Source organism: Opisthocomus hoazin, chromosome 2, assembly GCF_030867145.1.
Source record: "Opisthocomus hoazin isolate bOpiHoa1 chromosome 2, bOpiHoa1.hap1, whole genome shotgun sequence".
Lineage (NCBI taxonomy): Eukaryota > Metazoa > Chordata > Aves > Opisthocomiformes > Opisthocomidae > Opisthocomus > Opisthocomus hoazin.
Genome location: NC_134415.1, coordinates 110,496,700 through 110,522,511, shown reverse-complemented (window position 1 = coordinate 110,522,511; position 25,812 = coordinate 110,496,700). Strand labels below are relative to the sequence as shown.

The 25,812-nt window shown below is 38.3% G+C and overlaps 1 protein-coding gene across 1 annotated transcript in view; it reads right to left on the bottom strand.

The window, feature by feature from the left end:
* The window catches only part of SNTG2 (syntrophin gamma 2), a 323,296-nt gene that overhangs the window by 100,102 nt on the left and 197,382 nt on the right, over window positions 1-25,812 (bottom strand). The window contains exons 7-8 of the mRNA XM_075410732.1: window positions 12,801-12,888; window positions 5,115-5,206 (exon numbers count right to left, since the gene is read on the bottom strand). Of these exons, the coding sequence (XP_075266847.1) occupies window positions 5,115-5,206; window positions 12,801-12,888 (180 nt within the window). The remainder of the gene's footprint in view (window positions 1-5,114; window positions 5,207-12,800; window positions 12,889-25,812) is intronic.

The following is a 25,812-nucleotide window of genomic DNA, read 5'->3' as shown; positions in this document are numbered from 1 at the left end:
AAAATATAATGTTGAGATTGTTACGGTGTTACGCTACAAATGCACGTGTACCCAAACTTCAGCTGTCACAGACAGCTTTTGGGCAGCCTTTCATATCCCCAAATGGCACGTGCTGTCCTTGCTTGGAAAAATCAGCTCAAGGTCAGGGAAATACTTTGAACTCCACACAGTCTGCACATCCCTCGGGATAAAGCTGAGGCTTGACTCTTGCTTGTATCGCTAACTAGGAGCTCAGTAAGTGTCAATTTGTTGCAGGATCTTGTGGAATGACACTGGATAAAATTTTGTGGGAGAACTTGTTGCCTCAATTTTACTATTATTTTTCACTATAAGCCATTTACAGCATGTACCTGAACTGCTGTCGTTCATCTATGCTAACATCAAATCTAGAAACAGGTCATCACTATATGCTCCTCTGTTTCCACACTGATCATTAACAGAGCCTGGTATTTGGAACAGTAATCAAACACTAACTTGAGGCAAGATGGATCTTTCTAGTTTGAAAAAAAAAAAAAAAGAAAAAAGAAAAAGAAAAAGCTTGCTTCTGACACTTCAGCTTCCTCATTTGGTCTTCAACCTCATGAATGCCACCACACGTATTTCCCTCTAACCAAGGACTTCTGACACTCCCTGCTAATACACATGAAAGATGGCTGCTCCTGCTGTTCACCATGTTGGTAACAGGTGAAAAATGGTCATAATTTCATTTACTCATACAAGAGAGTTTCAAATTTCTAACTTCTCTTTCTAATCGAGCTCTGATCTGAAGTGGTCCATTTTGCACCTTTGTAGTCATAGGCAGGAGAACAGACAATAAGAGAAAAAAGAGAGTTGATTTTATCCAGGAATGAAATGCAAACTTAATTTCTCCACAGCTCTCGTTCTGCACTCCTGAATATCACAGGCCAAACAGAAGAGCATAACTTGTTAATAATAACTCTGCTCTCCAAGAATCCTTTATCTACCTGTGCAAATGAAAGGTACTCAATGCACTCGGGGCAACCTACAGAGCAACACAGCTCTCCCTACAGCAGACTCCTGGTGACTAGTCAGATGAATTGCTCCCTACCATTAGATTATTTTTCCCTGTAGGTGGAAAGCCAATAGTCACTTCACATTTTATTAGCTGAGAAAAAGGAGCACACTTATTTGCAGTGTGTTTCTCTGGTGTCATAAAGGTCCTCAGCACAGCAGCAGTCCAAAATATTTAAGTGTAGCTAGCTGTGTTCACCTATTTAAGTTTCTCTTCAGCAAATAAATGGAAGACATGGTTATGATTACTTTTATGAGAGTAACCAGTGCTGTACCTCTAAGTGAGCTATTTTTTGTATTATATTAATTACATTTTACGTAAGTACATTACTAAATGATACACTGTGAATTGGAAGTCAATTTAAAGTTTCATTGTTTTCATATTCAGTGAGAAAATCATGGATTTTCAGATCAAGAGCTAGCAGAGCCTATTGGTATCACATACTAAACTATTCTAATAGTAAAGGTATTGATCTGAAATCCTGAAACTTTTCTTCTTTAAAGTGAGCTACAGGATCATAAAAATGAAGAATAAAATAAAACTTAAGAATGATATGTAGTGTGTTTATACTGAACTGGAAGACACCACAGGAACATCCTAAAAGTAAAACTATTGAAGCTTTCAGATGTAGGGCAGCAATTCAATCTCAAGTCAACGGTCTGGTCACACACTCCACAAAAGTATCCATCAGAATAGCTTTTAGTCTCAGTAAGATGGTGCCCACTCCCCTTTCTTGGATCCGCTTTACATACTTGGGATTGAGCCCTACCATTCTCTCACTTTGGAAGCAGGACTGCCACAGACATTAAAGATTTCGCACCCTACTGGTCCTACCAAGAGCTGAGCATCTGTTTTTTTTTTCTTTCTTAAAAACTGTACTTGGTGATGAAGTAGGCAATGCCTTTTTTAAAGCAAAACTTTTTAATTTTACAGATGAAACAAAGCCACCACGGAAAAAATATTTTAAAGAAATTTATAAAATATTAAGTGCCTGTTTAGTTTCATTTAACCAACTAAATTAAACAAACACTATCAAAATTAAATTAGAGTTCTTAAACTACATGAATACACAGAAAATCATGATTTATTCTGGTCTCACTTCGCTTATTAGAACATCACTTTTAGACAATTCAGGGAAACCAGGTTTTGAAACAAATGAAAACCTACTACATTCTCCCTTTGCATAGTAACTATCATACGGAGTCTTAAACAGGAATTTGTTTCATTTCCAGTCTCTTTTTTGTTTCACCTACAATTTCTCCAGAAAGCTGGCCTGGACATCTAGGATATTTGGACAACTAGGAGAATATATCTACAGTATTTTCTTCACTGCTTTGCAGTTAGAATCCTTTAGCTAAACAACCTGTAATAACTAGCCTAGAGACCACTTCCTCTGAACATTTTATGCTTCCCTCTGAAACTTCACATTGCGTTTAACAAACCACTTCTAAGATATAGATGAATGTATCTGTCACTACCAATCTCCATAGTATTTGTCACAGTGTCTGAGCACAAAGTAATTAAGTGTGAAGGGAGCACTTCAGCTCATTTCTGTGTTCCAGAGAACCCTGTTAAAGTGCTATAATGCAAACTGCTCTGATATTATAGGGAGGATGTATATAAATCCTGAAGATGATATCACGTCACATATAGCAATGCTTCACAGCAGAGTTGATAAAGATTTATCTAACAGAGGTAAGCTAGCATCAAAACTGAAAACGGTATCATCACGTTAGGCAGAAGCAGTTTGATGTTACATGGCTAAACTACTGTCTGTATGAGACAGACTAGCAGCACCACAACATATTCTATTGCGGCATGCCAGTGTTGCAGCCTGAACACAGCATCAGCTTGTGTCTCCGTATTATTGTTTTTCAGAACATACACGCTGAATGACCGCTTGGTAAAACTGGCGTAACAGTAATCCTTTACCTCTCATTCCTGTCCTTTCCTTTACAATGCTTGCTTTCTGGAGCAGCATTTCCAGCCATAAGTCTATGTACATTGTCTAATCTGGCATGGATGTGACTGAGGTTAGTAAGGTACATAAAACTGCCACACAAACTTACAAGATGTAACATGCAAAGTGAGTCGGACTCCCCTACCAAGGTGACATTTAAAAGGGATTTAAACATCTTTAGTCTTGCTGGGCATTAGCATTACAGGAAATACCGATTCTGCTCTTCCCTTAGCATAAAATTGAAAATATCTAATTAAAAAAAGTAGAAGCTCTCACTAACAGGTAGTCGAAATACATTTATAACCACTTCTGAAGATCTGATCACTGCCCAGTTACATTCACAGCTTAGATATTGAAGAAAGTTTGACCACACACCTCCAGCAGACCATCTCAAAAGCCATTCATTCCTGCTCAGAATACTTAGAACCTTGTTTTTGCATTTTACAATAAGAATGTGGCAATTTTTAATTTTGCTTCCTATGAAGGGAGTTTGTAACTTTTTTACTAGGCTAGACATAATGTAGATTGTTTTGCTTTATTTCACTTCTAGGTCATACTGTCTGGTGCATACAGAGCTCCTCATGTCAAGCTTCAGAAAAATTACGTGCTGTACAGAAACAAGCTAGTCCCCTTTTTTTACTTTCTGAATTTCAAGCTTATGCACAGCCTTTTGTGTGCTACCTTGGAAACTAACTCTAAACTACTCTGCTACAAGTCTACAAAACTCCAGCAACTTACTTATGTTCATATAATGTGTAGAATTCAAAGTGTGCAATTCCCAAAGCATAGTCATAATGATTATTGAAAGTTATTATGGTACTCTCTTTCTAGCAGTTAATAGGCACTAATTTACTAAAACATGCTAATGCAATCACAGGCAATCATCTGACCATAGCCCTCTTCTTACAAGGTAAGCTCTTTGCAGAAAGGATTTTGTTTGCCTGCAGAGCACATGGTAGACAGGCATATCAGAATGCTGGATGCTGAGGATAGATTTGGGTTCCTTAGTAAGACAACAACACAAGGTAATTAAAGGTAATAATTATCTGGAAAATTGAAAACAAATAAACATGAAACCTCACGTATCTATGCTCACTTTGGACCCCAAGTTCTAAGATACAGATTTTACTGCAGAAAAGCTTATTTCTATTTATTTATCGTATGTGTATCCTATATTTATACTATCATATATATATATATATTTATGAAGCCTTAAGGAATAGTTTAGAGAGACAGTGCTCAGAAAAGTGCAGTTTGGGAGAAGTACAGTAAGCAGCAGACATTGACATCTCTGGCTGAGTAGCAAAGAAAAGGAAAAACACAGGAGAGCAGAAACCTTCACTCTGTTCACTGGGCATTCCTTCTGTAAAATTTAATATCCAGCCGAAAAACTACAGCTGCAATTTGTTCGGAGCTAAGCAAGTTTTGAGCATCAAGGTCCATGTCCTTGTACAGCTAGTATTTACATCTTCCATCTTAATTTTTAAAAGAGCAACATTGTCGCCTAGTGAGACATCCTATTTTCTTTGGCTTTGGTGACTAGTATTTTTCCTGCAGAAAGGATTTCCACATCCGCCCCCCAATGATGCAGTTAATTCAATCATAGCTGTTCACCACAGAAAAAAAGAACTGAATATCCTCTGGATTAAAGAAACAGACTTTTGTTTATCCATAAGTCTGCTTTCCCATTTTATTTTTTTCTCGTTTTCTCCCTTTCCTTTCTATCATGAAAGATTTCTTCAATAATTCAACTTTACATTATTTTCTGAATTCCACGTACATTTCAGCATCTCTAGCTGGACTACATTCAGTGGTACAATACCCCAATTCAACAAAGTATGACAAAAGTTCACATAAATTCATGCATAAACAATGATTAAATCTTACTGTGTTCCCTTCTACAAGATTCTCTGTTGCCTCAGAGTAAGAACCTAGCAAATCAGGGCCTCATGTTGGCTCCTTTTTAAGTACAGAATTTTACAGTATATGCACTTAAAAATCCATCAAACAAGAAACAACAACAAAAAAATCAGGTTACAGTCCTACACTAGGATTTTGAAGCTCAAAATGGGAAGAGAACTTACATGGCTTACACCATGTTTTTACTATTCATTTGCTTACAGTGTTAGTTGAGTTTCCATTTAAATGTAAGCCACTGTCAAAGAGAGGTGATGAAGCTCCACTGCTGTGATCACTGGATGGTCCAGGGGAACCTGGAAATTAAATCATGAAAAAGAATTGCTTATGTTAAAAATATATGTCTATATCAGGCAAGATCTATTCCAGATATAAATCACAGAAAGAATTTTTAATATAAATCACCAAAACAAGCCAGAAGTACTACTTGCATTTTAGAATGACAGCCAATGAAATGCTTCTGACCATACGCTACACTTTATGTCTGGAAAGAAAAAATTAGCTCAATGTTATTTTATAGAGGCTGTGCTCACGGGAACTACTTGTGTGCATGACTGATGTATACTGTTTGCAGCATTAAGCCTTTTTTCACTAAGAATGAGACATTCAGAACCAAGTAAGAAATTCAGTTACACAAATCCCATTAATTTAATCAATAAATTTTCTAGTGACTGTTGAAAGTCTCACCTTAGAGTATAACTACGGACTGTACAAATAAAGCTAATAAGAAACTCCCAGGCAAGTACTAACTGTACACATAATACACTTTATTAATGGATATATCTTTTTCTTAAAATGCCAGTTACTTTCAAGAAAGATGCAGCTTCTCAAACCGAGAAACTAAAAGCAAACAGTCATCTTGAAATGTTGATACTATGTTAATATGTTAAGATTAAACAGTTATATTCTTCAAGGTATCTCTTCCACCTGCAGTTATGCATCATGATCCTGCTTTAGTAGTTAAAGTGACTCCAGGAAAGCTTACTACGTTTTTAACATACAATAATGTAAACAGCACAAAGTCACATCATTGTGCAATTTTTGCTCAAATATAAAAATGTTGCCATGCAACACCAATAACATACAATTACTGTCAGGTAACATTTGGTCTTACCAATAAAGAACTTAAAATCAATTTCACAGCATTATATTCATCATCACTGAAAACTCATTTTCCCATCTGAAGAAATCACCTGAAGTTGCCTGTAAATCATTTCACATTACTAGGTCTGTTGAGTCTAACATCACAAAGTCAAAAAGTCATGTATTTTTGTGTGCAAGTATTCCACATACCTGAAAGATATAGCAAAATGGAATTTAACTCAAAAAAACTCATTTTTTCCATAACAAATCTCTGTCAGTTCAGTGCTCTGAGTGAGGTCGCAGAATTATACCTTGAATTCTGAAGTATCAGCATGTTTTCATTTGGAGTTCTTTCTGTACAGTGTTAAATGATGTCAGCAAAGGAACTGTTCTGCTTTGCTTGTATGTGTCTAACCCAAGTGCCAACTTTAGCCGATAGCTACTACGTTTTGTAGCTACTATCTACGTACAGTAGACCACAAAATCTATGTTCAGACTCATAGATGATCACAGTGACTTGCTGGAACAGAAGATAATTTCTACTTTTTTATATTAAAACAATGAAATAAAAAAGTTGGCATTAAATTCTCCACTGAAGAGTGTGTCTGTTGGGGAATCCCCCTGTCTCCAGCAGTAGACAACTACGACAGGTCCATGGGTCAATTAGATACTTAAAGTGGAAATATCCCACCTCTTCAGCAATTTGAGTGTAGCAAAAGACATGAATCCTTGGTATTATCAAATCTCTAAATCCAGGCTTTACCATAATACAAAATATTACATTAGATTTATTTTTTTTTTTTTTAAGTAGAGAAAACTGACATCCATTGCTTGGGAAAGCTAAGAATAAAAGGTTAAGAAACAAATTTTTCTCCTCCCACAGAGTCCTTGCAGACTTTCTTTTCAGTTCAGCAGCTTTCTTTTATTTTCTGAGTCACAACAAGCTACACAGCCTCCCTCAGGCTCTGTCACCTCCACCACTTGATTGCAAGCCAGTTCACAAGACTTTTAGTTTGCTCCCTGCCTATTCTACCTCACTAATGGACTACTCCTTCATGGCCTTCTTCAGCATTTTAGAAGTTCCCCGGGTATATGCTCAACTGCTTTCATGGAAGGTGCAGTGCTCTTGTCTCTCCAAGGAGCTCCGTTTGCCTCCCCACATGGCAGCCCTAGAGCAATCGGGTAGTCTTTCCTCCCTGTTCTTAGAACAAAAGACAGTATGTACACACGCATGATATACATGACACAAAATACACTAACACAAAGTCAATCTTGAACAATCTGCTACTGTAGCCCTTGCTCAAGTAGAAGAGACTCCGAATGAAGTGTTAGGTACCAGTCCAAACTCTGGAACATTAGTTCCAGAAAGTGTTTATGCAAAATAAAACATCTGCTACAGGTAGCTCCCTCCTCCATGGCTACAATACAGTATCCTGATGGGCACTGATGCCAGAAAAATGGTATTTGTTACGTTGTGAGATTTCCAGCTATCATTATTGCCTAGCTCTCCTCTTAGCCCACGCAAATCACAGCTAGACAGCCAGCCTATGAGAAATGCAAACCTACACGATGATAGGCTTCATCCTATTAGTTTGCTGATTCTCAGCTGTGGCATTTTGTTCTTTTGAGAAGGCTGGGTCAGGAAAAATCGTGTGGGCAAGGAGATCTTTGCCTGATCTTTACCTAAGCAATAGCTGAGTGTGCTCAGTGAAAAATAAAACTTTCCCTGTAAGGTGAGAAGGAGTCAGAGAGAGAGAGCGAGCACAAGGACATAGGAGTCTGCAGTTCACAAAAGAGACGCCCTTGGGAGTAGCAGGAAAAAGGCAGAACTCCAAGGTGAGGGAAAGAAACTCTGCAAGGATCACAGCGGATTCTGCAGAGCTAGCAGGAACTCAGGAAATCACCAAGGCAGCTGACACTAAACCTAAAGCATGAACTCATTTGCAGTGGTACAGGCAGGACCTGTTTACAAGTCCTTTCATATTCCTTTTGACAGAATCACTGAGATTTGTCATTTTAAAAAGTTAGGTATTCTACTACTTACTTTAATAAAGCCTGGATTTTATTTTTAACTTTAAAAGCCTTAAACTTTCTAGAACCTAGAAGGGTCTCTGTTCAAGTTCTGGTTAACTCAGAGTCCCATCAATAGATGTCTGCTTATTTCAGTCAGCGAATTACACTAGATCTCTAAATAACAAACAAAACCCCCAAAACGCAGGACAGCAGATTAATGTACAGCAAGCAGTCAGCAAGACTTTATCCTTTACAGCAATTTGTCTTATAACCAGCACTGCTCAATGACACTGGAGACCTCTTGTATATAAATAAAATCTCATTTATCTAACTTGCAAATTATGTCACAGACAACCTCCAACAGACAAAAAAGCCTATTTCAGAACAAGCAGAAAATTAAAATCAAAGGAAACACTCTTAGTTATCATTAATTACACTGCAAGATATACAACTTCAAAGTATTCTAATAATTTGTTATAACTATCTAAAAGAAAAATTCTGAAGAAAGTCTGTTTTACCGTAAAATATTCTGAAAAGTCTTCCAGGCAGCAGTAAATCTTATCTAAAAGGGTCCTACAAGCCCTGCTCAACTCTGGGATGGGTAATGGACTTAGATCCAGAGAATCCTTAATGTCAATACCCAAGAACTGATGCCATAATTATTCTGTAACAGGAGAACAAATAACAACTAATAACTTCCTGACCCAGTGCCAGAAAACAAAATTCCTTCCTTTGGTTTCCAGAAACACAAATCCATCCTCTCTTTAGCTGACAGTGTAACTTAGAGCAAACCACAGGTCATGGGATGAGGAATTGCCCTAGCCATGGAGCCAGACAACCCAATGAAGCAGACAGTTAATGATGCTAATGGCTCATGCTAACTTCTGATCCAGGCCTGACAGTTTTTTGAGAAAGAAGTATTTGCTCTATGCAAAATTATGCCAAGCATTCTGCAATATTTTACAAAATTACTGATCAATTCCTGTGGCAGAGAATATTTGCTGCCATAATTTACTATTACGGACAGTCTCGTAATAGCCTAGAAAGGGCCAAGAGTCGCAGGCAGCTGTGAAAGAGACAACGACCAATACTGGATGCCACCCTGGGTTAGGGCCTCCTCCAAACACAGAAATAAGTAGTCCTTGTCTCATCCTTAAGTGCCAGTTAATCAGTATCCATGTCCAAACCCATGCCAAATCCTGTGTTTGTGTCCACAATTATGAAAGACTGAAGCAACCAGAAAAAATGTGGTGAGAACTGCAGGCAGATATTTCCCTGTTATGACACCTTGTGCTTTTGCTAGCCATGGCATGAGACAGTGAAGGGAAGGAAGAGGTATGAGAAGGAAGCAGCGGAGGCAGATGCTACTCCTGATGATATACTTCTAAGAAATAGTAATCATATTGGTTAATAGGAAGAGAGAGTATGGTTGCATTTGAAGCGAACACACCGCAGTACTAAAACTGCCAGCATAGCAGCTGGTCTGACTGAATGCTTGAGGGTAGGGGAACATGTGCCTGAGTCTTCAGGGATGGTAGCAAAGGCCAAGATTCTCCAGATTTACATGTGTATGCACTTAAGTCTTGCCGACAGTGTGAGCTGGGAAGTACTTTATTGCATAGTAGAATTGCTACTTAGCTTGTTATATGTGTCACTGGTGCTTCATGACTGGAATTCCCTTCTGTGCATGGGCTTGTGAAAAGCTCATCTTGAACTGGGGTGCTTTGTCCCACCATTGCTATTCTCCTTAACTTCAATATATGGCCCTAAACCAGAACTGTTTTCCATAATTTTCCACACCTTATTTGCTTATTTCCTCACCACATGAATGAGTATTTATGTCAAGTCACTCATCAAAGATCATCTTGATCACTGAGCCTGGTTTCAGCCTGTATTGGATGGCCACACAGAACATCCTGGAGAAAAGCAGGTGAGCTCTGTGCTGAGGCCCAGATTCAGTTCAGAAGAAGGGTTATTTCTTAAATTCCTCAGGTGTCTGATCATACTCAGCAGGTCCTTTTATTGAGCATGTGGTACAGGACTGGAGGTGTGAGATCATGCATGGGACTGGGCCAGGTAGTATAATGCTTGCCAAAGATTTCCTCGTGCTCTGCGTAAAGCAGGCAAGTCTAATCAGCTACCCAAAACGAGCAGTTTGTACCCAAGATGTCTCTTTCATTTAAGAAGCATTGCTTCTCTGCTGTGCTTGTTGACAGTCTGTGACAGCTTGTCTAAAATGGCACTGTCTTCCCTATTTCAAACAGTAATCAAGGGCAGACTCCAAATGGTGCTAGCTGGCCACAGGTCACGAGACAGGCCCTTTGAAAGAGAATGGAGGTCTTTGCTAAGGTGAAAGTTTCTGGTTTGAGTGTTCATGGAGGCTATTTACCTACAGAAGTTTTGCATGCACCTCCGGCCACACTGAGATAGAAGATGGTCTGCTCTTCCTGCTAATCACTGCTTTCCTTTTTCAGAAATAGCACTTTATGGAAGTAGCACCATAATCAGCCTCCCAGAAAGGAATGGCTGCAGTGCCTCCTGGAGAGAAAGGCAATCCAGGAGACAGCTAAGTTCCTCTTCTCTGCCATGATGTACCAAGAGGGCACCAATATTCCTGGACTTGCGTGAACTCCTTGTGAAAGTGGCAGCTGTCTCACAGAGTGTGTACTGTGTTTAAGTAGCAATGGGGCAAGGTGGCTCCAGGGGTGGGAGATGGTCAGGGGCTGCCCTGTGCTGGACATAGCTGGTTCCAGCCAGCTCCAGCAAACCCACTGCAGGGCACAGCTGAGCCCCTCAGCCAAGCTAGTAGCACCTCTGGGAAACAGTTTAAGAAAGGGCAAAATGTTGAACAGCAGAGATAGGAGTGAGGAAAAAAGTGTGAGAAAAAAATCATACAAACCTCAAGGTCAGTGGAGAAGGAGAGGGAAGAGGAGCTCCAGATGCTGGAGCAGAGATTCCCCTGCAAGTCCATGGAGAGACCATGGCGATGCACGTATCTCCCTGCAGCCCATGGAGGACCACGTTGGAGCAGATACTCACACTTCAGCCCCATGCTGGAGCAGGTGGATGTGCCATGAAGGAATCTGCAGCCTGTGGGGGACACATGTTGGAGCAGATATTTCCTGAAGGACTTCAGTCCATTGAGAGGACCCATGCTAGAGCAGTTTGTAAAGGACTGCAGCCAGTGGGAAGGACCCAAGCTGGAGAAGGGTAAAAAGCTCGAGGAGGAAGGAGTGGCTGAGGGGAATGCTGTGTACTGACTCCAAACCCTCATTCCCCGTCCCACTTGCAGGGGAGGCAGAGGAGTCAGGAACGAAGCTGAGCCTCAGAAAAAGGGGGGGGAGGGGAAAAGGTGATGTTTCAATTCATTTGTCTTTGTTTTTCATTGCCTGAATCTATTTTAATAGGCAACACATGTAATTAAGATTCCCCAAGTTTGTTTTGCCCATGACTGTAATTAATAAGTGATTTCCCTGTCTTTATCTTGACCTAAGAGCCTTTTCATTCTATTTTATCCCTATGTTCTGTTTGAAAAAGGGGAGTGAAAGAGCGGCTGGGTAGGAGTTTGGCTCTTAGCTAAGGTTAGCCGATCACAAGCGATAAGAGTCCAAGTGTGTATGTGATGACAGTCAAGAAGTTGAGATAAAGTTGCTTGTAGGATTGTGATAACCCCAAATGAATATGGCCAACAACACAGAAACTACTGGTAAAACCCTGCTAGCTTGCCAAATCATGTCTAACTTTGGACACAGATGTCCAAGGTATTACAGATATTAGTCTACAGTCATCAGATGACCCAGGATAGAGAAGTACGAAGACAAAACCTGAAGTTTCATTATAAGGAACACTGACCAGACAAAGATCTCCAAATGTAAACATAAGATTTCTTTAAATATAGATTCCATTTTCAAATGGAAATGATACACAGTAAGAACTGAAATAATGGGTTTAGTATAAGATGTATAGTTTAGCTTAGTAGAGGCCCATCAAGCTTGCTTTTAATAGGTGTAAGAATCTAGATGAAATGACAGATACTTTTCTAATGACAAGAACTAGACCTATGAGACCTACGATTCTGCTGAAATCAAGAAAAAACAAGTACATAGTTGAGACCAACTTACATAAATCCCCCAAACAAGAAACATTTTAAATTTACTTAATTTGGAGAGAGAATCATGTAAGATAAAGTGGTGCAAAATTATTTGATCTGTTAGTTGATATATTATGTGCACTTTTCTAGTTGCAACATCAATTTTGAGTATCTTGAATATTTACATTTTCTAATCAGAAGAATCAAAAATTTCCCTCATGTGCATTGTTCGTAAACAATTTACTATTGTTACTCTTAAACTGCTCAGCTGTCACACTGTAATTCTGCTCTCTGACAAAAATGATCAAAATAACAAAGTAATTTATGAAATATGCACAATTCATGTTATCCACTTGTTTGGTGTCCTGAAAATACCTTTCAGTGTGAGTGTATGATTCAAATGTTTCTAAACACTGTTTTATTGTATTCAGGCAAAGCTTCTGTAAAAAAAATTTTCAGATGTCACCCATGATTGTACTGTATTTTAATGAGGTTTTCAGTTTTATTTTGAATAAACTATACAGAAGCAGTCATGCAGTATGCATTAGATTCTTATACATTAAGCATTAAAGTACACACATAATTTTCTATTTCTTCCTGTAAAACACTGAAGGATTGAATTCCTATTTCTGTCATTGTCATCTTATTATAAGAATACTGCAAAGAGGAAAACAATTTACTCCTATCCATTAATTTCCTCTTACCTAATGGGAGCTTTAAAAATGATGGAGCTTCCCTGAGGTACTGAACAGTGATGGTAACTTCATCGCCAGCATTTCGCAGTAGGTGCACCTGTCAGTGTGACAAATAACAGCTACTTTAAATGAAAGAACCACCAGTCATGGAAAGCACATTACTTACAATGAAATCAACATCTCTGCTGATCTATAATAAACTCAATATAAGCATTTCTAACTGTGAATGAAGAATACTTTGAGGGTCAAGCTACACCAAAAATGGGTAAGAGTAGGCAAGACCAATGGAACCACCTGAATAAATAATATGGTGGGCAACCTGAAGCTGAACACAACTTCTACAAACAAACTGATTTTATAAAACTGCCATAGGCTAGTAGGAAAACGTGTTTATGTAGACATAATACATTAATTGTGTGTGTATAGACATAAACAGACACATAAATATATATTAATACACCATACATATGTAGATCTTCAGTATTTGCTTTGATTCAGTTAGGTGATACACTAAGTACATTTCTCTCTTTCAAACATAGTCTTAATTTTTGTGACTGTCTTCATCATCTGTAAGTATTTGGTAACCAGAAGGGAACACATACACACCACATATGTGTATAGATAGACACATGTATTAAGATATCAGAATTTAATTAAATACACAGTAAACCACTGCACAACAGGCTTTTTTAAATGCAGAACTTCAAATACTGTCTTTGATGGAACTCAGTTCCTATTACAGGGCAGAGGGATTCCCCAGTTTCATATCCATGACACTCAGGAAACAGGTACTGCGTTGCGTTTGTATGTCGCCTGCACGCAAGGTCTGCAGCCCTGATCCCGCCTGTCGGAAATGGATGCTAACGCCTGTGGCCTCTAATCTGAGCACAACCAGAGCGCGCATGTATCAAGCAGAAAAGTAACTAACTGCAGCAAACTAACTCCTGCAGATGTATTCCCTGGTCTGATGTAGTACTTGGAGGAAGCTGGTGCTTGCGTTGCTTCAGACCACCATTTTAGCACAGTGCCACATTGGTCAATATCATGAGCTGCAGGATTACCTCAAACATTAGAACTCTTCCTCTTGTGCACCTGAAATAATGCATACACCAGCTTGCACCCTCGTGAAAGCAGCAAGCTTATGCCTGATGGATATGAAAACCCAGAACATGAGAAGAAATCAAGTAAGCAGTCACAGAGGCTATGAATTTTAGGCTATAAAAATGTTCTGGAAAAGAGCGAGCAAGAGAATTGACCACAAAACCCTGAACACTAACACTGAAGAAAACATTGTCTGGACAGGGACGTGTTCTGATTTCGTTGATTAAATGAGCAGACACATGAATCACTCATATAAAGTACTGTTGCTGAAAACTTACTGTTTGCTGTACCTGTAAAATCCATATATTTAATAAACTTACAATGTCTGCCTCCAACCTCCCCACCCATCTTTCAGTCCATGAAACAATGACTTCCATCGCTAACAACCTGCAGTATCACTAGTGGCCACAGACCAGTCTCTGGGAGGGAATGATAGCGTTCTGCACTCATCAGGTTAGGAAATCCAGATGTACAGGGGAGAAACAAGAGCTCAGCAAGGTCAGAAAAAGCACATAACAGGGACAGGGAGTCCAACCAGATGAGAAAGCTTGAGGAAGGAGGGTCCAGAAGCAAAAGGACAGGAGATGCATAAGAGAAAGACGTTAAAAAAGAAAAAAAAAAAAAAGAAAAAAGAACAAGAGAAGTGACTGCAGCTTAAGCAAGTTTCCCAGAAAGGACCTGCATTTCCTTTCAAGTTCTTCCTTCCTAAGGAACAGAATCCTCCCTCTCCCAGGCCCCCATTTCTCCGCTCTTCTTGTTCTCTACTCCAGTATTTTTACTTTTTTTTTCACAGGCTCAATCCACTTTTAAATGATTTACTATCAAAAATAGAACAGCTAGTGCTACTTACTCACCCCCAGTACTTTGATATGAGGTATTCTACTCACGTCAAAGATTTTGTAGATAATTGACTACAGGACAACCTGAAGTCTCATTGCGGAAAAAAACAAAGTGGAAAAAAACATTATGATCATTGATTTCTGACTAAACCCTCTCAGGATGATCATGGTAGGAATAACCAGGAAGTACAGCAAAATCAGAATGCTTCTTTAAGGTCATACAAGAGTGTGTCAGGGCTGCAAAGCAAACAAGGTGGCTCGAGTTCTAACGTATGAGAACAACGATGTCTCCTGAAATCCTCTGCCCCTTATTTCCTGCAATATTTCAGACATTCTTTATTACTAACTAAGGACTGAAGATGACTGATACTTCTGCTACTCCTACCCTACTGTTACAAAGATAGTTCTCCCTTTACCCACAGACTATTATACATATAAAATACATACACAATATATAAACCACTCTATTTGATACATATAAAGGCCTATTTTATATATATTAAAATAGACTAATATATAAATACATATATGCAAAACTTTTAGTCAAGATTCGGCTATCACATTAGTCTTAAATAATTCTGAAATTCTGTAACTGGATGCTTTAAATTTTTCACTTGGCTTGAAGATGCTGGATTTCTACATTATTTTTAATCATAAGTTCTAGATTATCTTTAAATGCGGTAAAGCTCAATAGTTTAAATTTAATTAAATCAAATTAAACTAGAATAGTTGTGGGTTTAGACTGGCTACTTTGCACAACATGCTAAGAAACTCATGAAACCTATGTCAACTCACATAAACTTCCATCAGAAGTAACGTTTTAATATTAGGGTACTTATATAGATCTATCATCACTTGATATTTAGATTAACCAGCAAGATTCAAAATGAATATTCCTGAATATAGTTCTGTTTTGTAATACATCCATGACGGGTTGAATGGGAGCCAAAAAAAAGCAGGTCTTACAGACCTTCACTATCTTTCTGCCATATACAGCTGAGCTACATAAATATGTACATACACACACATATACAGGTTATACTTGCTTTGTTCAAAACCTGAAACAGACTCTTATAACAGTCATATCAGACCATATGTGAAAACACAGCTCAGACATTTGTACAAATATTTGTATGTATTTCATATATATGTATATCTCTTACAAACTGATCTAGACATGAAAAATGGCTATAATAAAAATTGAAGAAACTGTTGGTTTATCCTTGTATATGTTAAGTTATACTGCAGTCGCTTTTCAGTCTCTGGCTGATGAATCTGTCTTCCCAAACTCCATTAATATCTGCATTAGGCCTTGAGATGAATTGATGTTCTCCTCCTAGCCGAGCCATGTGACCTAATGACTTTGCACTATTTATGCTAAACTGCATTGCAATGGAGCCTTCACAGCTACATCAAATGCTTTTAATAATGACCAAAATGTTTACAAAAGACAGTAAATAATTTTTTTTTTTGCCACACTGTACTGATAGAACCGCTGAATTTTGGACTCATTGACCAACAAAGCTTAACTGGAAACATTTTCTATGAGTGTATGTATAAAGTTAACAAAAAATGAATTACTTTATTGTTTAAAAAAAAAAAAAAGTAATTATGAAAATATATGTACGCACTTGAAACAGATGTGCTTCACTCCGTAATCTTGCACATAATCAGGTAGCAAACATCATTATAATTAACAAAAAATAGTAAGTCATTTAAATTCCTGACCCCTGCATGAAAGTTGATTTGTTCCCAGAAGTGGGAAAACATTTAGCCTGATCTTTGAAATAAATTCCTAGCTCAGGCCAAGTACATACACCTGCAAAAAATTCAACAAGTAACTATCACAGAATCACAGAATGGTAGGAGTTGGAAGGAACCTCTGTGGGTCATCTAGTCCAACCCCCCTGACGAAGCAGGGTCACCTACAGCAGGCTGCATGGGACCTTGTCTAGGTGGGTTTTGAATATCTCCAGAGAAGGAGACTCCACAACCTCCCTGGGCAGCCTGTTTCAGTGCTCCGTCACCCTCAGAGTGAAGAAGTTCTCTCTCATGTTCAGACGGAACTTCCTATACTTCAGTTTGTGCCCATTGCCCCTTGTCCTGTCTCTGGGCACCACTGAAAAGAGTTTGGCCCCATCCTCCTGACACCCACCCTTAAGATATTTGTAGGCATTTATAAGAACCCCTCACAGCCTTCTCCAGGCTAAACAAGCCCATCCTGCAGGCATCTGCCCAGACTCTGCAGCACACAGCGAGTAACGAATGCCCTGGGTCGACATGAGGAGGGGAACGCGCATTACTCGCATGTCTGCGGGATGCAGGAGCCCAGGCGCTGGCAGGGGTTGCAGGGCGGCCCTGCGAGAGGAGAGGTCGGGGCTGCCGTGGGCCGGACACAGCCGGTTCCAGCTGGCTCCAACCGACCCTGCGCAGGGCACTGCTCGGGGCGGGAGGTAGAGGAGTTAGGAATGAAGAGGTGAAGTTGAGCCTCGGAAAATGGGTGGGGGGAAGCTGTTGGTTCATTGCTTTTGTCTCTGTTTCTCACTACTCAAACCTATTTCAATCAGCAATAGAATTAATGAATTATCCCCAAGTTGAGTCTGTTTTGCCCATGATGGTAACTGGTAAGCAATCTCGCTGTCTTTATCTTGGACCACGAGCTTTTTCATCCCATTTTCTCCCCCCTCTCCCGTTGAGCAGGAGGAGTGAGAGAGCAGCTGGGTGGGCATTTGGCTGCTGGCCAAGACTGGCCCACCACTGTGGGTTCCAGACAGTTTTTTTTAAAAAAGTAAAAGGAAGAAGCAATGCTATCCACAGTATCTACATAGTTTAGGTTCAGTAAGCCCAGCCTGGGTGCAACAATGGCAAAAAGGAGATATGGTAGGAAGAGACAAGGACACCCAATATATTCCCTTCCAAAGAAAAAAGGTCAGAAAGTCAGTATCCCTGCAGTAGGAAGTCAGAGTTGGCAAGAAATACAAGATCACATCACTGAATACTGCTGTACCTTGTGATACCATTTTGCTTGTTGTTGTGTGGTAAATATATTAGTAATGCTGACTTTAGCTTATAATCAGTGTAGCAACATCAGTTTTTCATAAAATCCAATAGATAATTTCAAAACTAACAGATTTATAATATAGATATAATACGGTATTGAAATATGTAATGGGACGAACCATAAACCAAATAAAATTTATACTTAGAACGAACTTCCTTATTCACAATTGTATTCTTAGAAAAGCCACAAATGTGAAGCATTTTAATTCTTTGACTTTGGAATAACAAGGAAGAACTTCCTAATAGATACAAACATTTTGAAGAAAAATATGAAATGCAGCATAAGCACTGTGTTTCCTCCTAATTAAGCAAAGAACATTTGCAGACAAGCATTTAGATCTGTCAAGAGATGAGACAGCATGACAGACATATAATCTAATGTATTTTTGGAAGATTCTTAGTCACATACAATGCAGATAAATCAAACAATTGCATAGAACAAAACAAAGCAGTAGATTAGAAACTGATGCAGAGTGTGAAATTTGATTTTTATTTCAAATGATATTTTGAAAAGGAAATAAGTCTAATATTAATGCTTTGGTTTAAAATTCGCAAGCAGAGATGCCTTAAAAGATACTCATGCCGTATCATACTCTCATGGAGCTACTCTGTATTCTTGGGTAGTGTCTGAAGAGGTAATAGCATTGAACCACATACTAAGGAAAAAAAAAATCAATTTCCGTGCTCACAAGAAGGTATTAACAGTACAGAAGGTCACTAAATAATGCACTGTGCTGTGGTGCTGAAGCTTTTGCACAAGTTCAGTAAGTCTAGAAAGTCAAATGCTGTAGCTTTGAAGTAACATTCACTGTTGCACTGTTGCCTTACTGTAGTATTAATATAAAAGGAGAATTGTAAAAGTGAGTGTGGTTCATTTTTTTTAAACAGTTGATTAAATACATTTACTGCAGCTAACTGTGTGTGTGTATGCACTTAATTGTGTGTTCATATGTATGAAAGAGAAAAGGGCATCAAAGCAAATGCTTCCTTTTCATGCTGGCTCTAATTTGCAGATTTTGCATCTCTCTAAGTGCATTCATCAAGCCAGGTTTATTACATTTCTCTTTTTCACACACATTTCTCAAGAACAGGACAGAGAGAATGTTAAAAGTATAAATAGGAGCTTCTAGATCTCACTTAGTTAACTACAGCCCAGAGTCTGCAGAGAAATATATGACTCATATTTTAGGAAAATCAAATGACCTTTGTTGCCTCTTTTTTACTGTCAACATTCATTTTAGGGAAACCCAACAGACCTAACTCAGGCAGGCAACTCAACGGCACAATTCACAGCTGTGCATTCTTTTTAAATTCTGGTGCCTTCTGTTTATCGTAGCTTGCTCTAAACCTTCAGACATACCTGATCATTAATATTCACACTGCTCAGAGATGTAAACAGCTGTTTGAATCAGGTTCTGTCTTATTATAGAGCAGAACTGTAACAGCAATTAAAATTGACAAGGACCATGTCTTTGATGAATTAGTTCACCCATATGGCCCTTCAGCTAAGATCTATTCCAAGAGCAGAAGTCAGATTTCACTTTGGCCATTTAAAAGATTCAACTCTAATGTAGTTGTTAATATTTTTTTCCAGAAAACAGTAAAGCTCTTAGGCTAAAAAGGAATCATCACCGCAGGTGTCTATCTCTAAATAAGGAGAGTCTGGATGATAACCTTACACTTGAAACATCTGAAGTCAGATGAAATGAATCCTATCTCGCATCTACAGATGAAAATCTAAGATTAAACACCTAACTCAGACTAAAAGTCTGAAGCAAAAATTCTGAAGTAAATCTCCTGGTGAATGTCTGATCTTGAAGTACACGCATATCACAAATAAAACACTTGAAATCCACACGAAGTGCAAGTCTTGGGCTTGATAAGTACCTGGGTGGAAGATTATGTAAAAGCCTGTAATGCAGCAGGAAAACAACCAAGAAGTTGTATTAAAACACATGAAGAGAATCAGATGTCGTGGTTTGTCCCCGGCCGAAAACAAAGGGCCACGCGGTCGCTCTATCGCCCCTCCCCCTGCTGGGGTGGGGAGGAGAATGGAAAGAAAATGGCAAAAACTGGTGGGTCGGGATAAGGGCAGTTTAACAGAACAGCAAACAAAGCAAACAGTAACAACAATACTGATAAGGAGAATATACAAAACAGTGAAATGGACAGAGCAACTCTCACCGCCCAGTGCCCCGCGCACTCCCAAGCTACAACCAACTTCCCTCCGGACCGCTCCCCCACCCAGCATCAAGCATGACAGCGCATGGTATCGGACACTCTGTTTCTTTGGCCAAGTTGGGTCAGCCCGCCCGGCTGTGTACCCTCCTGGCTTCTGGTGGAAATTAACCCTGTCCTGGCCGAGCCCAGGAGATTAGTTCATAACCTATAATAGTAAAAAACCCAATGAAATCTAGAGAACGAAAAGTTTTAAAAAATTCTTAAACCTTCAGAATGAAGAAGGAATAATAGTACTTAATACTTAAAATGCCTCCTAGACTAAAGCATGTTTGAAAGTTTTTTTGGAATTTGGTGGTTTCAGCTCAACCGGTATGAGTAGAACTGAAAAATTTGATATCATGCTTCTATGTGTACGAGCAGGGAAGGAAGATGCATAAAAAATAGAGAGCTCATAGTACAACTAGTCTTTAAAATGACAGCGGAAGCAAAATGGCTTAAAAATAAGTATTTAAAATTAAAATTGTATTGCAAACAGTATTGGGAAAGCATGAAGCAGAATTAACTTAGTTCAAGAAATAATGATTTCTTGTCACTTGTCTCTTCTCCATTGGTCAGTTCTGAAGTGGTTTCCAATAAATCTGATTCTTATCTTCCTTAGCTTTGCAGTATTCGATGAGCAATACTCCCTTCCTTAATGCTTAATTGGCTAGTCCAAAACAACCATTTGTCTCTGAACAATTCATACAAACATGCTAGGAAAATGACAGTCAATTTATTAATTTTGGAGTGATTTGTAACACTCTTCCAGTCTTTCAATTTTCACTTAGGTATCTTATCCTATAATTAGAACTAAAATTATTTTCACAGAGATCTATCATAGATATCCTCCATAATTATATATCATGACTCAAATAACTTTTCCTTATATTTCTCTACCAGTACTATTCTTTGACACCTGTGTATGTGCCTGAAGAGATTTGTAGCTTTCATAGCCATTGAACAAATCACAGAATGAATTATACAACTTGGTATAATATTGCTAACGAGTCAACCCACTCCTGTTTTGGAAATCTGTCCATACATATTAGTAGCATCTGGTGGTTTTATCTCATCAGACTGTGATGAATAATTAGCTTAAATTATTAGCTTTCTACATGGCTACTGGAAGATAATCCACACATACATATTTAAAAGAAGAATATATTTCTATTTCACTCTGGACTCTTCCTATTATGATATGAAAGACTCAGGGCATTAAGTTTTGTGACAGATTCTTACTGTAATGTTCTATAATCTGTCTTTATATATGGATTGATTTCTCTCCTCTTTCTTTTCTGCAAACTGAGCCTTAGAATATTGTAATTAACTTCAGAAAGCCACCAGTAACCTGTAGAATATATATATGCATACATCCAAACATACAGATACGCATAAGGAAAGCTATGAAGCAGGCAATCACTACCATGGCTGATTTATTAGTGGTCTCTTACCTCTGTTATTTATTCTACAATTTTCATCTGATTATTAGAATGCTTGTATTACTAAAATTTTGAGAAATTTTATTTTACCTGTCATTTTGCAAACATATAATATACGCCCTATTTTAATGAACTAAAATTTAAAAAGATGAGACAAAGCATGGGAGAAAAGTGGTGAAGTAAAGAATTATTTTCTTGGAGTAGTTTGTGTCCAGAATGTTGTCACTGCTACAACATAGCAACAATAATGATGCAGTACTGCACTGCCACTGATACCACCCACAGATAAAGGTATTGTACTCTCATCCCTCTACTGAAATGTAAAGCCCTCAAACAACAAAAAAAGAGACAGAGCTTACCAGCATCAGACATGTACAAACACTTCAAAAGTTTCTAATCACCCAGAAAAATATAGAGAATAATGTTGAATTTGCAAGGGATTAATGGCCACTTCCAAAGCGAAACAAATTACACTCAGAAGGATGGCATGACTGCAGACAGAGGAAAGTTAACTGCAAGGTTACAGTTACAAAGGGAAAGATGGCCCTTATTGGGAATGTTTTTTCAACAAGCTGACAAATATATATTTTACATTATTACTAATGAGTAATACAGATTATTAAATGACAAGTCCCATGCAAAGTTCACAGTTAAAAACAGAACTTGCATACCACTGAAATGGGCTTGCTATGCAGTTACTGATCAGAGGTAGCAGAGATTGGAAAATCTTGCTGAAGCAATCAATTTCCTTCAATACAATACAGAGATTTTATACTTTAGAATAAACTACAGGAAGACAGAAAAGAAAGATCTTAGGCAGGCAGGGAGCAATTCTCCAACAGGCCGCATGCGTATTTTGTCAGATACATCTTACTGGGACAGATGCCAGTGAGCAGGTGAAACATTTAGATGTCGATGAACGAGATTTCTAGTGCACCATGAGCTCTGCACTCAAACCACACTGCTGCTGTAATCTAGGAGCATTCTCATGCTTCAGCAGGAACTAGGGCTCACAGCAAGCTTTCACCACAGCTCGTAAGGCACAACTCCCTTTATGGCTACAGGTCTATAAAAGTCTACCAAGTATAATACAACTGCACTATATGCGAAGAGAAACCATCAAGGTTTTGGTTTGTCAAAGAATCATATGCAAATTCAGAGGCAGAAGAGGTATTAACTGGAGACAAAACACACAGAAAAGTAAAGCAGAAGCGGGACTGGTGCTTTCCCTATTCCTCCTTGTGCCTGACTTCTTTTTTTTTTTTCTCCTATTATATTCACATGGATTTTCTATGATTCACATCTTGCCAGTCAGTCCCCTTGGCTGGATGAATATCTGAGGAGTCCCTGTCATGGAGGATACATAACAGCAATGGGTATGTATGTCCCAGACTGGGCACTGAAAACTGTAGAGAATCTGCATCTTCTAATTCAAAAATAAAACACAATACTCTCTGAGAAACTAAGCCCTATTTATTAGCATTTTAAAAAGGTCGCCTCCCCATTATCTACCTATGAAGAAAATGCAGCTTATGGAAATTTTCACAGATTTAAATTAAACTGCAATTTCTCTTAGTTCACTGAATCAGCACTTTCTTATTTCTGCCTACAAATACAGTAAAAGATGTTTTTAACCACAAATCTTCATTTTTAATCTAAACAAATAATGTTGCTCCTGTATGATACAATTACCAGGAATTATAGACAAAAAATGAAATTATTTAAATTATTTTTCATTATTTTGTACAGTATTTTTTCTAATTACACACTTCAGTCTGTGCTTCACTTCAAAACAATGCTTACAGAAATATCTGGGATATGAAAGATGCTGATACATATTGTGCATTGTAAAATACATTCTGAATCAAATCAGCTGTTCCCTGAAGGAATGGAAGTTTAAATAACTTCATTTAAGGCTAATTATTGCCTGCAGCATGAAGACCCACCCTGGAGAAAGTAAGTTTGCCATCCTTCAGAAAACTCCAAGAGTATCAGAGCATTACAGGGACTTCTCTCTGGAAATTCAGGTCATTCTCAACTGTTACCAATGTGCTATAATTGAAAAGAGTTCAAAGCCACAGAACTCATAATTCCAGAATAAGCAGTATGTTTTATTGCTCACCTACTGTTATGCAGGTATCAAAAAATCACAACAGACAGAAATGGCCAAATTACCAGAAAACAAACATACAGTTCTTAAATTGAAACTTTATTAAACAATTACTGACATATCTGGTATGTCAGCAACACATACTATAGTATCAAAGTGCCACTTCCAGTTCAAATATACGTACACTGATCTGACTGAGTGTGATTGGAAATGCGTATGTGGAAGTGGAATCAGGATCTGTAGAAATGCAAACATTTCTATCCCAAATGCAGGCTTTTCAAGCAAACAAATTGGAGCAGTCTAGCCCCGCAGGTTCATATTCTTCAAATATATTTGAAAATCTTTCTAGATGATAGTTAAGTAGTTGTGTTCATACAAACTCCAATTGGTACAGATTGAGCTAAAAAGACTAAACGCAGGTTTTCATGTAGCCATTACTGTTCCAATTTTCTTTGTCAGTGTTTGCTTGTATTCATAACATACCTGCAGAGTTCTCAGAAAAAGATTTTATCTGACTAGAAGAGCCTCTAAGGAGAGAGGTATCAGTCAGAAAACTTCTGTCATCATCCACTGGCAATGGTATGAAATGACGATGAAGGTAATTTCAGTTGAATGACAGACAATTTTTAATGAAGGCTGTCTTGTGCTACTGAGTGCAAAAGCTAAACCAGAAGCTTTTGAAGTTAAAAAAATGAGCAGGTCATAGGCTGCATTCTCCGATTCAGAAATTGTTGACAACTTTGGGCACTGCTTTCTTTCCTTATAACAAACTTTTCCACAATGATCCTTTTGTACTAAGTTTTCCTAACCTAATAGACATTTAACAGACATCCAGAGTTAATACAGGTCTAAATGTAAGACCTGCTTTTGGTGTCTACACATTCACTGCTGAAGTATAAGACAGAAGTCCTAGACCTATGGACTGGTCAGCTCAACAGGCTGCCCTTCCCTTTGGATCAAGCATAGAATTTATTTGTAATCACCCATAGGGTCACTGTTTCAGGCTTAAAGAACTGGGGCACCTAGAAAATAAAAAAACCCACATTCCTCTCTTACACTGAAATTCTTGCAGCATGTGGAATAATATAATAGAATAATAGCAATACCTATGGGGAAAATTCAGTCCTGTTTCACAGTAACATTACTCCTGTATGTCAGTCTTTAACGCTTTTGTTTCCGCAACTCCCCAAACATGAAAGTGCTATCACCGTAAAGCAGCAGATCATCCGCAATATTCCGTATGCATCAGCAAGAAGTTTGTGTTAGGCAAAGTCCCACACCTGAACCTTCGGCACACCACCTCAGGACCCCAGCCTTGCAATTGTGCTACTGTACAGGCCAATATTTATTCAGCGTGAGTCACTATAACATAAATCCCTTTATTCAATACTAAACTTTTCCTGAACTGGAAAAAATCATTCTACTCGATGAGGGGAACATCATGCAAATCTCATCAACATGTTACAGTCTTCTAAAGAATTAGTTTCTCTTCCCCCAGAGTACTGCTTACAGCTAGAGGCATATTTGTTTAAATACAGGGCTACGCTTTTTTCTATTAGACTTGTTGCTGTCTACTACCATATGAGACAAAAAATAACAACAACACCTTTTGATTTCCTGATCCAGTTCTTTAATAATTATGATGCAACATGCTAGCTTATTTGCCATCTGAAGTATATAAATACACTACTGCTCCACAAGTAAGCGTTTTGTCTGCTATCTAAAACAAGGAACAAGAGCAGGTGCCATTCTCGAGCCTCAATGCAGCGGCTAAACAAATGTGCCTGAAATAACAGTGACAGTGCTAAGACCCATTCACTTGTTTAGATCACACTGCCACTAAGTGAATAGCTTTTTGAAGAGAAACAATACTTACGTACAGCTCATGCAGTGATCTCAAAGGAGTTTGTTAATCTTCCTTGTGATCAGAAACACAACTTTATTAATGAGTTAATTTTAAGTGAATGTGAGTCCCCTATGTAACATATTTGCCATGTCATTTCAGGAAATTTACAAAATGCAAAATAACTAAGTTCAACTTATGTAAATAGCATAAGTCTAATCTTTTACAAACACATTTATTTAATTAATCCATTTAATATCACAAGGCTGTACACTAACTCTTTATTAGCTTGCAGCTTGGTCCTCTTAACAACATTGAGCTACAGTATCTAGCACTCCGTAGCTCCTCATACCCTGACGAAATACTGAGGGTCACCCAATATAAGGGAGTGAATTAGTCAAAAGCACTA